General features: G+C 50.0%; 1 protein-coding gene and 1 long non-coding RNA gene across 5 annotated transcripts in view; one reads left to right on the forward strand and one right to left on the reverse strand.

The window, feature by feature from the left end:
* The window catches only part of LOC101095388 (zinc finger protein 470), a 46,348-nt gene extending 35,565 nt beyond the window's left edge, over window positions 1-10,783 (reverse strand). The window contains exons 1-4 of one of the 4 annotated variants that reach the window (XM_023246060.2): window positions 10,535-10,774; window positions 9,936-10,027; window positions 1,280-1,406; window positions 1,003-1,098 (exon numbers count right to left, since the gene is read on the reverse strand). In XM_023246060.2, coding sequence (XP_023101828.1) covers window positions 1,003-1,098; window positions 1,280-1,406; window positions 9,936-10,027; window positions 10,535-10,754 — 535 coding nt within the window. In that variant the 5' untranslated portion in view covers window positions 10,755-10,774. Of the gene's footprint in view, window positions 1-1,002; window positions 1,099-1,279; window positions 1,407-8,143; window positions 8,685-9,801; window positions 9,856-9,935; window positions 10,028-10,534 lie in introns of those variants that run through there. The other 3 variants (XM_023246061.2, XM_023246065.2, XM_045046730.1) reach the window with 3 other exon arrangements.
* Window positions 10,784-11,232: 449 nt separating this feature from the next.
* LOC123382375 lies at window positions 11,233-12,451 on the forward strand. The gene is made up of 2 exons (XR_006590668.1): window positions 11,233-11,489; window positions 11,655-12,451. It is a non-coding gene; the product is annotated as an uncharacterized LOC123382375 (long non-coding RNA).
* Window positions 12,452-13,385: the final 934 nt, after the last annotated feature.

Below are 13,385 nucleotides of genomic sequence, written 5' to 3' on the forward strand. Positions count from 1 at the left end.
CCTGTGCCACAGGACGACCCACGAGAGTTGTCGGAAGTTGTATCTGCACAGCCTGTCCTGTTCTGTCGATGCAAACCCTTCCCTTGAAATATGATTGGAACAAAGGTATCTTACAAGAGTCTCAATTCTTTGGCAATTACTGCCATTTCCTGCTGTAGTGACCTCCAAGAGCAGTCTAGAATTCCGATCTCTTGTCTTACTTGATCAATTTGTTCCAGAAGTAACACAGTAGTTGAAATACCTGTATCCCCATGTGATAGAAATATCATTACGGTATCTGTAAGACTCGTCCCCTGAATCAGAAGCAGTGCTCCTGTCCCCCGAGAGCCAGTCACCCAGCTGTCCGCGCCTGTCTGAGGACAGCCTTCCAGACCCATCCCCTGGCCTGCCGGTCTCTCTTGTGTTTCTAACGTTTCTGCCAAAGACGGTACTTTCATTCTGGTTTCCCTGGCTTCAAACTGGGAGTGATTTTCCTTCTTCCTCTTACATCCCTATTGATACTTAGCATACATGGGACAGCACTTTCTCCTTCACGTAAGCCATGGATGTACACCCTACTTCTCATGCGACACGGTTAATTCTTTAAGAGGTTACAGTCATCCACCAAGCAGCATCTGATGGCCTCACTCATAACTGACAAAAAAAAGTCAATGAGAGAAGTCTATACAAGAAGTAGCTTTTTGATCAAAGAGAAATAAGATAGTAAAAATGACACCAGAACCAGCCAAGGATTTTCCAAAGAACGGACATGATTATGTAGGCCTGAACGACAAAAGGTCTTAGAAGGAGCGAGGAAGAAATGGGATCCAGGGCAGGGGCAAGAAGTCATGTTCACAGGGAGGGGAGCAGAGGCGGAGAGGAGACAGGGGAGCCCGTGCTCCAGAGGCCTCAATGCCCCCCCCACGCCCGGAGGCTCAGGAATTGCGTGCTGACCATCCTACGTACCTAGGGCCTGAGCTGTGAGCTGCAGGGGCCTTACCCCAGGAGGTCTCCCACACTCACCTGGGCCTCGGCCTCTTGTCAGCCTTCTCTTCACCATCCAGGGCTCTTTCCTCTGTTCCAACGAGGAGATCATATCGGGCTTGGAAACGCAGAGTCCTACGTACACAAGAACAGGAGGTGGTCATGCTGTGCGTCAGTGCAGACCCAAGGTGCGGGCCCCTGGGCCTGAGGAAAGGGCAACAGAGCAAGGCCCGGTGCTAAAGGAGCAGAGGGCTCTGAGTCAGGGCAGCGGCCGGGGGGAGAGGTGGCAGAATGAGGGGTGGGGGGACACCCTTACCCAGAGAGGCCAGGTTCCTGTAGTTCTCCAACATCACACTCCTGTACAGGTTCCTCTGAGCCGAGTTCAGCCACTCCCACTCCTCTTGGGAGAAATCTACGGCCACATCCCCAAATGTCACCAAGCTCTGAAAGGACAAAACCGCAGTCTTGTTCAATCAGTGCTCATGCCCTGACAGACTGGGCTTGTTATGGGCTACTTGAGTCCCCCAAAGTCATACGTCGAAGTCTAACCCCCAGTACCTCAGAATGTGATGGTATTTGGAGACAGAACCTGAAAAGGGGTTGTTAAAAGTTAACTGAAGTCATGTGGTCGGGCCCGAATCCACTCTGACAGGTGTCCTTGTAAGAGGAGGAAGCCCCACGAGGGAGGCAAGTGCACAAAGGGAAGACTAGACGGGGACACGGCAGAGAGGGCGGCTGGCTGCAAGCCAGGGAGAAGCCTCAGAGAACACCAACCCTCCCGGCACCGTGACCTGGGACTTCTGGCCTCCAGAACTGACCGGGAAGATAAACGTCTGCTGTCCAAGCCTCCGGTCTGCAGGATTTTGTTACAGCAGCCTGAACAGACTAAGACAGGGGTCTAAGGATTACCTTCTCCTCATCTGGGGTAAGAGACTATACAGATAAGGAAAAACATGCAGAGAAAAGAGAAAAACATGGAGGCAATTTTGTGCAGGTGCACACACAGGAAAAATGTGATGTCAATTCAGATCAGTGAATATGGAGGCTCAACTGTCCCCATGTACAACGGGTGTCAGAGTATTTTTTGACAAGAGGGCACACGAGGGGCCTGGATCAGCACAAGAATGGGGGGGGGGAAATAAATCTGAAGATGAAACTCAAAAGGCACAGAGGACTAAACCCCAAACTAGGTTCTAAGGATTTCTATTTCACTTTCAGTGCTCATTAGATGTGGAGCATTTGTCGTAAAAACAAAAAGTAAATAAATCCACTAACAAAATCCTCTTTTCCGTTTTCTGAAATAAGGAGGAGAGTTTAGTAAGAATGACAAGTACTACAAAATGCCTTTAAGAATCAAGGTGTCACTGGGGCACCTGGGTGGCTCAGTTGGTTAAGGGCCTACCCAACTCTTAGTTTTGGCTAAAGTCATCTCACAGTTTCATGGGTTCAAGCTCCACGTCGGGCTCTGCACTGACAGTGCAGAGCCTGCTTGGGATTCTCTCTCTCCCTCTCAATCTCTGTCTCTCTCAAAATAAATAAAAGGAGAATCAAGGTGCCACCTTCGAGAAGCTGGGAAGTGTCGAGGACAAGGACATACCGAGGAGGTACATGAACACGTTTGTTGCTCATCTCATCCAGAGATGGTGCATTTTTATGTAGCAGATTTTTATGATTTCAGCACAGAATTCGGACACATTCCAAGGTATTTTAAACATTAATTTAATTCAAACTGTGACCCCGGCAATCTGTGGCTTTGGCTTCCTACTAGAGGCTGTCCTCTAGGTTTAGAGGGCCAGGAGCCCTGGCATTTTAAAAGTCTATACTCAAGCCAATAAGCAGGCAAGTCCGACCACCCAGAGCCTGAACCCAGACCGCAGCACACCCCAGCTCCCCAGCTGTATGACGGAAAAATCAACAAAACCCCACATTGTGATGCGGACTAAATAAGGGAGCACAGGCCCAGCGTGGAAGGGCCACATGTACGTGAACGTTAGCCATGATGCTGCCAACCAGAGGGTGAGCCTTCTCGCTTACAGCTTCATGTAATTCTACTGGAAACAAAGTTCCTTGGAGGTGTGGTGTCTGTTGAATAATTTCTATCGTGCCCTCTTTGACCCGCACCATTTCTGAAGGTATTCTTAACTGAACTGTGTCAAGACAAGTCAAACGGGTTCTGTATTATAACCTGGGTGAAGACAGTAACCTCAACGCATAAATCTCCTAAGTGGGAGACTGAAAGGGCCCCCACCACAGAAAACACCCGGGAATACTTGCAGGAAACAGCCCAGAGCTGCTTGGTGTGCTCTAAGCAAGCAACACGCTCATACACCCACCTGAGCGCTAGTCTAAAACAAATGCTGGCCAGCTCTCAACAACAACTTTGCGACAATAATTTTGCAAGTTGGAGCATCTGACTTGAAAGCAGAGGAACTGATCTGCTGGCTGAATAAGTAATAAGAGCGCTAATTCGGAGCACCCAGGTGGCTCAGTCAGTTAAGCAGTTGAGGGTCCAAGTCTTGATTTCAGCTCAGGTCATGATCTCACGGTTTCATGAGTTGGAGCCCTATGTCAGGCAACGTGCTGACAGCATGGAGCCTGCTTGGGATTCTCTCTCTCCCTCTCTCTCTGCTCCTCCCCAGCTTCCGTGAGCACTGCCTCTCAGAATAAAGTTTAAAAAAAAAAAAGAGTGCTAATTTTGCTGAGCTCTCTTTCCCTAGGTTGTTCATATCCACGTGCGCCAGCATGTAAATGCCTTCAAATTCTGAAAACTGTGCAAGGCTCGGTGGAATCTTCGAGTATACTGAAACTCAAGCGTTTCGAGGCAGGTGCGGAGCGAAATAAGCCAGACACAGAAGAACAAGCATTGCACGATCTCAGTTATATGTGAAGCTAAAACAGTCAAGCTGACAGAAGCAGAGAGTAGAATGCCGGTGGCCAGGGGCCAGGGGAGGAGAAAATGCAGAGGTGGTGGTCAGGCGAACAAAGTCTCGCTTACACAGGATGAATGCGTTTTGGAGATGTAATGTATAGCATCACGCCCGTAGCTAACGATACTATGTTGCGTCCTTAAAATTTGCTAAGAGGGCAGATGTTAGGTTGAGTGTTCTCGCCACCAAAAATAATAATGATGACGATGATGAGGGCAGGAGGAAACTTTGGAAGGTGATGGATAAGCTTATGGCCTTGATGGCGGGCACGGTCTCACCAGGACACACTTTCCCTCAAACTCATCAAGCTCAACACATTAAAAATGTGCAGCTTCCTACATGCCAATCATACCTCAACAAAGTGGCTTAAACACAAACAAAAAACCCTTTCCATACAAATACTTTAAACTGTGTTCAAAGACACAGGTGCTCGGACATATGCTACTGCTCTGCTTTTCTTCTGACCTGATTCTAGAAGCCAGGTTCTCACGGATTCCAGCCTTACAGTTCTTTTTTTTTTTTTTTTTAATTTTTTTTTCAACGTTTATTTATTTTATTTTTGGGACAGAGAGAGACAGAGCATGAACGGGGGAGGGGCAGAGAGAGAGGGAGACACAGAATCGGAAACAGGCTCCAGGCTCCGAGCCATCAGCCCAGAGCCTGACGTGGGGCTCGAACTCACGGACCGTGAGATCGTGATCTGGCTGAAGTCGGACGCTTAACCGACTGCGCCACCCAGGCGCCCTCCAGCCTTACAGTTCTAACTACACGCTCCCTCCTTGCGCTTCCTTATTTTCCGGACATTCAAATATTTCAAAAATCTTTCAGATATCTTTTATTAAATGAAACGAATTACATAGAATAGAGTATATGAATGATACACAAATTACAACACCTTTTGAAAATCTATAGTATCTTTACAGCATCTTTACAATAACTTCAGAAGTCTGTTGGTACAAGAGAAAATGGTGCCCATTTTTCTAGCCTTTGTTACTACTTGGTCATCGGTAACAAAACCGGAATTGGGAGCTCCTACAAAGAAGAGTGTAAGTTCCAGTATTTTCTCATATTTGCCAACTGGGTTTTTTGGGGTTTGATTTTTCTTAGTAAGAAATGTCCCCTTATCCACCTCTCTACTCCTATGTTCCAGAGAGACCTAACATTAACAGTATAAACTTCCAAGTAAGACATTTTCTCAGTTTATACAGACTGCCCTTTATGTACAGAATCAATGGCTTCAGTTAGTGCTGTGGTCTGAATGTTTGTGTCCCCCCGGAATCCATACACTGGAATCCTAACACCCAGTGTGATGGCATCTGGAGGTGGGGCCTTTTGGGGGTGCTTTGGCCATGAGGGTGAACCCTCTCAAATGGGCTGCGTGTCCTTATAAAAGAGACCTAGAGGGCTCCAGAGCCCCCCATGTGAGGACACAGAGAGAAGGCACCAGCAACAGAACAGGAAGCGGGTCCACATCAGGCACCACCTACAACCTGCCAACAGCGTCATCTTGGCTCTTCCCAGCCTCCAGAACGTGAGAAATGAATGTGTGCTGTGTAGAAGCCGCCCGCTCTGTGGTGATCTGTGAGCGCAGCCCAGAGTAAGAGAGCTAACAAAGGTCTTTTACTGTAAACAGCAACAATTATCGCTCACAACACTTGTAATTGTCCAGACACAACTCTGAACTTACTCAACCCCCACAACCCTGAGGGTTGGTACTACCACCATTCCCCTTTTACAGATGAGGAACAGAGAGCTCTAACTTGCCCAAGATCGTGGAGTCAACTGCAGAGCCAAGATCTGGAACCCAGCAGTCTGGCTCCATAGTCCACACCCTTAACCTCGACATGAGGGATCAGCAAAGGCTTTCTGTAAAGGACCAGAGAGCAAACGTCTTAGGCCAGACAGCTTCTGTCACGACTCAACTCTGCTCTTGCAGCGTGAAAGGTGCCACCGACGATACCTAAACCGCAGTGCTCTGCTGGAAGGAGGTTTCGTTTATGGGCACCAGAACGTAAACTTCTACAATTTCCACGTGTTATGACATACTGTTTGTCATTTTTTTTCAATCACTGCAAACGGAAAGACCATTTGTAGCTCACAAGCTATACAAAAAGAGGTGACGGGCCGGATTAGGCCGGTTTGCCAACTCCCGTCCAATGGTTACATTAACGCACGTCATCTAAGGCGCTGGTGTGTACGTTTCTAAACCACCATGACACGAGGGTGCTGAGAGCTAACACTTCCTGAGATCTTGCCAAGTGCCAGGCACCTTTACTCGGTTCTAGGCACTGTATCTACACTAACTTAGTTAACCCTTACCAGAACCATACTAGGCTGGCGCCATGATCATTCCCTTTTCTTACAGACGAAGAAAACGTGGTCGATTAAGGTGCCTTAAGGTCACACAGCGATCCAGTGTTAGAGCTAGCTTCCGAACCCAGGCAGCCTGGCTCCACGGTCCACATCACACTATCACGCCTCTAGTAAAAGGTTCCACGGTGACACCAGCCATAACGCTGATGACAGTGAAACAGGATCCACAAGGCAACACGGCTCTCAGATAAAACAAATTTTCTTCAACTCGTGTCCGGGTCAACCCACTTCATTCAAGGGGACACAGCACTCTCTCAAGTGTGGGGGTCATGTTCTTACTCCCGTTGTTAGCGCGCAGACTTCCAAAAGGGTTTTGACATGTCACACCACACCATAGAGAAAACACCAAGATACACCTGATACAAGAATCAGATCCGGTGGTCTGACTCTTAATAAAGACGGGACAGGGATTAAAACAAACAGAAAACAAAAGCGATGCTATCCTTACACAAAAATACTTTGTATTAATATGCTATAGGAAAAAATGAACATAAATATTCTATAAGAAAAAATGCATTAAAGAGGGGTTTTTTTTTGGTACAATTCAATTAATTTTTAAGGTACATGAATGAAAAACTGGTCGTTTTGGGGGGGAGTGGTGAAGTCTACTCCCCCCCCCCATACCATAACAGAAATTCTACTTTTTGAGGCTCTGTTGCTGTTCCATCCAAATACAGCTGCTAAAGTATTCCAATTTCGTGTAAGTGTAACAAACTTTAATCCACAAAGTAAGAAAAAGTTTTAGGAATGTATTCATAGGAAATACTCAGGGATGAAGCGCATTCTCAGGTATAAAAGTTATTATCATGCTACATTAAACAGCAAAACATCAGCTACAAGAGAAATTTAAGACTTATTCACACACTCCCCCACCAAATATTTTCTGAATCCAGCACTGGGGTGAAACTGCCCACAATCACTGCCTGTGTCATGTGTACTCAGAGCAGAAAACCAGATATATTAAGTAAATATATAGTGTGTTCAAATGTGCTAAGAATTAAAAAAAATAAAAAGAGTAAAGCGGGGGGGGGGGCGCCTGGGTGGCTCAGTCAGTTAAGCGGCCGACTTCGGATCAGGTCATGATCTCACGGTTCGTGAGTTTGAGCCCCGCGTTGGGCTCTGTGCTGACAGCTTGGAGCCTGGAGCCTGCTTCGGATTCTGTGTCTCCCTCTCTGCCCCTCCCCTGACCGCTCTCTCTCAAAAATAAATATTTAAAAAAAAAAAACAAAAAAAAAGTCAGAGGTCCAAAAGTCCAGAGGCAAAGTCATGCAGGGCCCCATCAGTACGTTAAGGATCTGGCCTTCATTCAGGGAAGCCACCGGAGGGTTCTGAGCACGGAGTGACACAGCAGTTGGAACACACACACACACACACACACACACACACACTCCCTGGTTGCTACACTGGGATACGACTGCAGGAACACACGTGGGAGATGTCACAGAAGCGGAGTCAAGGGATCAACAGTAAAATAACCACTGAGGCTGTGATGGGGGCAGTGGGCGTAATGATAATCATCAGATTCTGAATACAATGTGAAAACCTCAGGTTCAAATACAATGTGAATGTGAAAACTGCACTGACAGGGTTTGCCACAAGCCAAACATGGGAGGCAGAGAGAGGAGATAAGAATCACCCCTGAGTAACTGGGAGCATGAAACTGCCACTGGTCTGGGACAGAGACAACGGTGGGAGCAGCCAGTTTGGGGGAAATCTCAGAATTCGGGTCTGAATGTCTTGGGTCTGAGTTTTCCGTTGGACATTCAAGAGGAGGAGTCAGGTTGGATACACAGGCCTGGAGCTCAGAGGAGAGGCTGGAGCTGGAAAGGCAAATATGGGAGAAGCCTGCCTGTGGCTGGTTTTTACAGATGAGAACTGACCTCCTCAGTAGAAGGTGTGCAGGTGGACTAGGAGAGCCAAGAACACAGTCCCAAGGCATGCCAACAGGTGTAGGTCAGGGAGATGGGGAGGAACCGGCAGTGAGAACAGAGCGGTCACGGAGGTGGGAGGAAAGCCAGATGTTGTGCCCTACAAGCCAAGGGAAAAACGGGTCCCACCAGAGAGCAAGGGATGAGCTATTTCACAGGTTGGCAGCCAACTGCTTTTGTAAATAAAGTTTTATTGGAACACAACCCGGCCCATTAATTTATATCTCATCTGTGGCTGCCTCAGCTCTAGAAGGAGTGGAGCTCTAGAAGGCACAGAGGAGCAGCTACAGCAGTTACCATAAAACCTAAAATATTTACTACCTAGCCTTTTACACTGAAAGTTTGCCAATTGCTAAGCTACTTCAAAAGCCAATGATAATCAAAAAAGACTGAGGACGGGGGCACCTGGGTGTCAATCGGTTGAGCATTTGACTCTTGATTTCGGTTCAGGTCATGATCTCACAGTTCGTGGGATCAAGCCCTGCGACGGTGAAGAGCCTGCTTGGAATTCTCTCCCATTCTTTCCGCCCCTCCCCTGCTCACACTCTGTCTCTCTCTAAAAAACAAACATTAGGTTGGGGCGCCTGGGTGGCTCAGTCGGTTGAGCGTCCGACTTCGGCTCAGGTCATGATCTCGCGGTCCGTGAGTTCGAGCCCCATGTCGGGCTCTGGGCTGATGGCTCAGAGCCTGGAGCCTGTTTCCAATTCTGTGTCTCCCTCTCTCTCTGCCCCTCCCCCATTCATGCTCTGTCTCTTTGTCTCAAAAATAAATAAACGCTAAAAAAAAATTAAAAACAAACAAACATAGGGAAGGGTGGGTGATGGGTATTGAGGAGGGCACCTTTTGGGATGAGCACTGGGTGTTGTATGGAAACCAATTTGACAATAAATTTCATATATTGAAAAAAATAAAAATAAAAAACAAACATTAAAAAAAATTTTTTTTAAAAATACGGTAACTGGGCACTGCATTTGGTAATATGGAGGTCACTGGTAACTTGCTTAGAAGCAACTTGGGCGGGACAATTGGAACCCAGTGCATGTATGTATGAGCTGGCTCTCCTATTTATGAGACACAGATGACAGACACAAACAAAACTATCTGTTAGCACTTTAAGAAGCCACACAATCAAGTGAGAAAAAGACAGCCTTCCATACTGCACCCGTGCTGCCCTTCCCTCTCCCTTCAAACTCTGGCTCAAAAAATCACCTCCTTTCCCGACCCACCACCCTCCCCTTGGGCAGGTAGGAGCCGAGAGCTCCTCCAGGCGGCTCTCACCTGCACTCGGCTCTCACCTCTCACCTGCACTTGAGGACCTTGCTTGCTTCCAGGACTTTCCACAGGTTGTAAGCTCTTGGAGAGCAGGGACTGGGGCTTAGCCATCTGTTTCTCCAGGGACTGGCACAGAGCTGATACCAAACAAACCAGGTTCGGCACAAGCTACTGTCGTGCTTGCCCCAAGGAGCACCTCTGGGCTCCATCAGGGTCCCTCGGAGAGAAGCGGCCCAGCGAGGGGCTGAGTCACTTCACCAGTAAAGAATGAACACTAAATGGGATGCAGAGAAAGCAGGGAGGGAGGCCCTGGGCCAGCCCTGCAGCCCACCACTCACCAGAATGTGAGGAAATGGGAACCAGCTCCCAGGACAGGCGTCTTAAACTGAAAACTTGTAAAAGAAAATAAACGTTATTAAGTCCTGAAAAGCAGGACTACATTTCCGAGAGGAGGGAGGAAATGCCAACTCACCCGAGACAAGGCTTTCAGTTCAGGTCCTGTCCCCGCGGCCTCCTGCTTCTGCGTTCTGTCCTGGAGAAGCGCAGGGCCTCTGGAAGGCAGAGCTGGGGGAACAGAAGGGAGTAGCCAGAGGCCGAGTCTACACCGCGCCCCCGACCACCGGCGTGGAATCGGTCCCTTCCTGCTGAATCTTAAACCACAGCCATCAATCAATCGGAAAGGGCTTCAACAAGTGCAGAATCGAACGCTCGGGCACGAACAGGACAGCACTAATTTGGAAGGGGGGGATCTGCCTACTACTACTACTCTCCCCGGGGGCTGCCACGGAGCGGAGAGGGGTTACCCTCTCTGGGAGCATGAACTGCGGAAGTGTCCGGCTAGGCTGACCCGGGGCAAGTCAAGGTCCTTCCCTGCACCGCTGCTTGATGCTCGGACTCAGGGTAAACTTCCAACCCGGTGGGTTCCTCCGACCTACCAGCCTAGAGCCTAGGGACAACCACTCACCCGCATTCGGGCCCCAGAAGCCCCTGGGCCCACGACCTCGCCCTCCCCGCCCTCTGAGGGGGATCGCTAGTCCCCGTCCATCAGGCCCGACCACCTGTCACCCTCACCTCGGTTCTCCGGCCCCGTCGTCACCGCTCCTCGCTGGCCCTTGGACGGGAGCCCATTCCTCCCGCGCGGCCTTCCCCGGGCGGGACGGACGAAGGCAGTCGGGGTCCCCGCAGTCCGGCCCCGGCCCGCCCCGGGCTTTGTGCTGGGGGCGCCTCGCCGCGGCGGGGACTCCTGCCCGCGGGACCCCACGCTCCTACCCGTGCCCGCCTCCCCCTGCATGTCTGCGCGGCGCGCGCGCTCGCTCCCCCTCCCGCCCCGGGCACGCCCGGCGTCCAGCCGGCCCCGCCCCGCCCCGCGCCCACCCCGGCCGCCAAGACCCCGACACCGCCGGGCCGCACCAACCCGGGCCGCGGGCCGCTGCCGGAAGTGGGCGTGTGCGGCCACCGCAAAGCGTCCTGGGAAATGTAGTCCCGGCCAGGGCCGCGACGGGACTGAGCGGAGCGCAGGCTGCAAGGCTCGGGCCCTCCCTGGGCCTACACAGCGTCCGTCATCCCTTCTCCGGGCCGGCCGCTTCCGGCTTTTCCGGATTGCGGCCACCCAGTGGTTATGGATGCCCCACCCGGGCCTGGCCGGAAGTGCAGGCCTCCCGGGGGACTGACAGCGCCCGACGGGCTTCTGGGAGATAGCGCCGGGTTCGGAGCGCGCAGGCGCAGTTCCCGGGCGGGGGCGGGGCTGAAGGCGAGGGGCGGGGCCGCAGGGTGACGCTAGGGCGGGGCAGGTGGCGCGGTCCGCGGGTGGGCGTCCCGACGGTGTCCCCGCCGTGGAGATGCGGCCAAGGGCAGCGCTGGGCTTTGCCGGTGTCCAGAGTGTGATCCTGGTGGGGGCGTGTGAGTGCCGCGTGCCCTCGCGTCGGATTCACTTCGCACCTTCGACCTCAGATGGGTCCCCTTGTCCCTGGACACTGGGGTCGGCCCGGCCCCCACCCCGTCCTCCAGGTGCTACGTGCCTGCATTGGTGGGTCCTGCACCTGAATGGTCTTCCCCCAAACTCTCGTCTGGGCTGGTTCCCTTCTGTCACTCTCTTAGAGGGCTGCCCAGACTCGCAGTCACAGACGCCACCCACCTGGTGACCTTCGTGATTATCTGAGTTAACTGATGTTTTTATTCATTTACTGTTTAGGGCCAGTCCGGAGCTTTCTGGATCCCTGGAGCTGAGCGCCTTGTTCCACTTGGTGAATAACCTTACTTAACAACAGTGCGGGCATAATGCCGTTACTACACCCACCATCGCAGAATCGAGGCTGCATGTGGTTACATTTATGTGACATTTTGTAATGTCACTTAAGACAGAAGAGAGAGCAGTGGGTGCTGGGGGCAGGAGAAGGAGGAGACTCACTACAAAAGGCACAGGGAACTTGTGGGTCTTCTGTATCTTGGTGGTAGTAGTTATGGGAAACAAAAGGCAAAAGAAAAAATTAAATGTCCTTATTGTCTACAGCCCATTGGCAAGTCCTTGAAACAAGTGGACTGACCTTCCTCTAAGAGCTCAGCTGCCTTGATGATGACACTTTGCTAGGGGCAAAGGGCAATCTTAGCTTAAGGTTATCCCGGCCCTCCAGGATCCCGTGAGTCTACTTTAACATATAAAAATTCCTTTTGAAACTTCCTTTATTTCCCCCCTCCTCAAGATATATGTTGGCAATCATCCTCCAAGCTTATGGCCCCCTGATATACATCTGAAGAGTCTCATGACTGAGGTTTTACTAAACAGTAGTAAATGACCTTTTCCTAACAGCAGCTAGCCCCCTCATGATCCTAGAAACCTTGCTTCCAAAATTCCTTAGAGACTTACGCTATCCCTAACCCTCTCCCAACCTGAAGGTATATAATCAGTCATCCGTCACAACCCCAGTGCAGCTCTTTCTTCCCGTGGGTCCTGTCCCTGCACCTTAATAAAAAGCACCTTTTTGGACCAAAGATGTCTCAAGCTTTTTTTTTTCTTTTTTTTTTTTTTTCTTTTTTTTTTTTTTTTGAGAGAGAGAGAGAGAAGCATGAGCAGGGTAGGGGCAGAGAGAGAGGGAGACACAGAATCCCAAGACAAGCTCCAGGCTGTCAGCTGTCAGTACAGAGCCCGACGCGGGGCTCAAACTCACGAACTGTGAGATCATGACCTGAGCCAAAGTCAGACACTTGACTGACTAAGCCACCCAGGCGTCCCTCAAGAATTCTTTCTGAGCTGTCGGTTCCCAACCCCAACACTTCAAACCACATCAGTTACACAATTGTATGGATTTGGCAAAATTAGAATTCTAGGCCTAAAGTATGTTTTACTGTACCAGCTTTTAGACTCATGAAATTTTACACATAACATCTGTGTGTAAATGTTTCGTCATTAAAAATAAAGTTGTAAAGCCCTCATTGACATAATGGAACTGAGTTTAAACCACTTTAATTTTTTTTTAACGTTTATTTATTTTTGAGAGACAGAGAGAGAACATGAGCAGGGGGATAGCAGAGAGAGAAGGAGACACAGAATCCGAAGAAGGCTCCAGGCTCCGAGCTGTCAGCACAGAGCCTGACGCGGGGCTTGAACTCACAGACCGCAAGATCATGACCTGAGCAGAAGTCAGGCACTTAACTGAGCCACCCAGGCTCCTAAACCACTTTAATTAAAACACTTTCTTTGAATTGATAAAATGGCACTGGCTGGGGAGGGAGCTTAATTATGAACCAGCAAATAGAAAACCATGGGTAGAGAATATAACCTGTCCTTCTTTCTGGAACTGGCCTTGGGGTAATTATTGGTGTCTAGGACTTCTTTATGTACTGCATGTTTCTCCTAAGCTTGACCTACATCTCAGTCAGGGTTCTTTGCCTGGGTCCGGGGATAGTGTGACCCAAACAATCAATG

This window comes from Felis catus, chromosome E2 (assembly GCF_018350175.1).
Source record: "Felis catus isolate Fca126 chromosome E2, F.catus_Fca126_mat1.0, whole genome shotgun sequence".
Lineage (NCBI taxonomy): Eukaryota > Metazoa > Chordata > Mammalia > Carnivora > Felidae > Felis > Felis catus.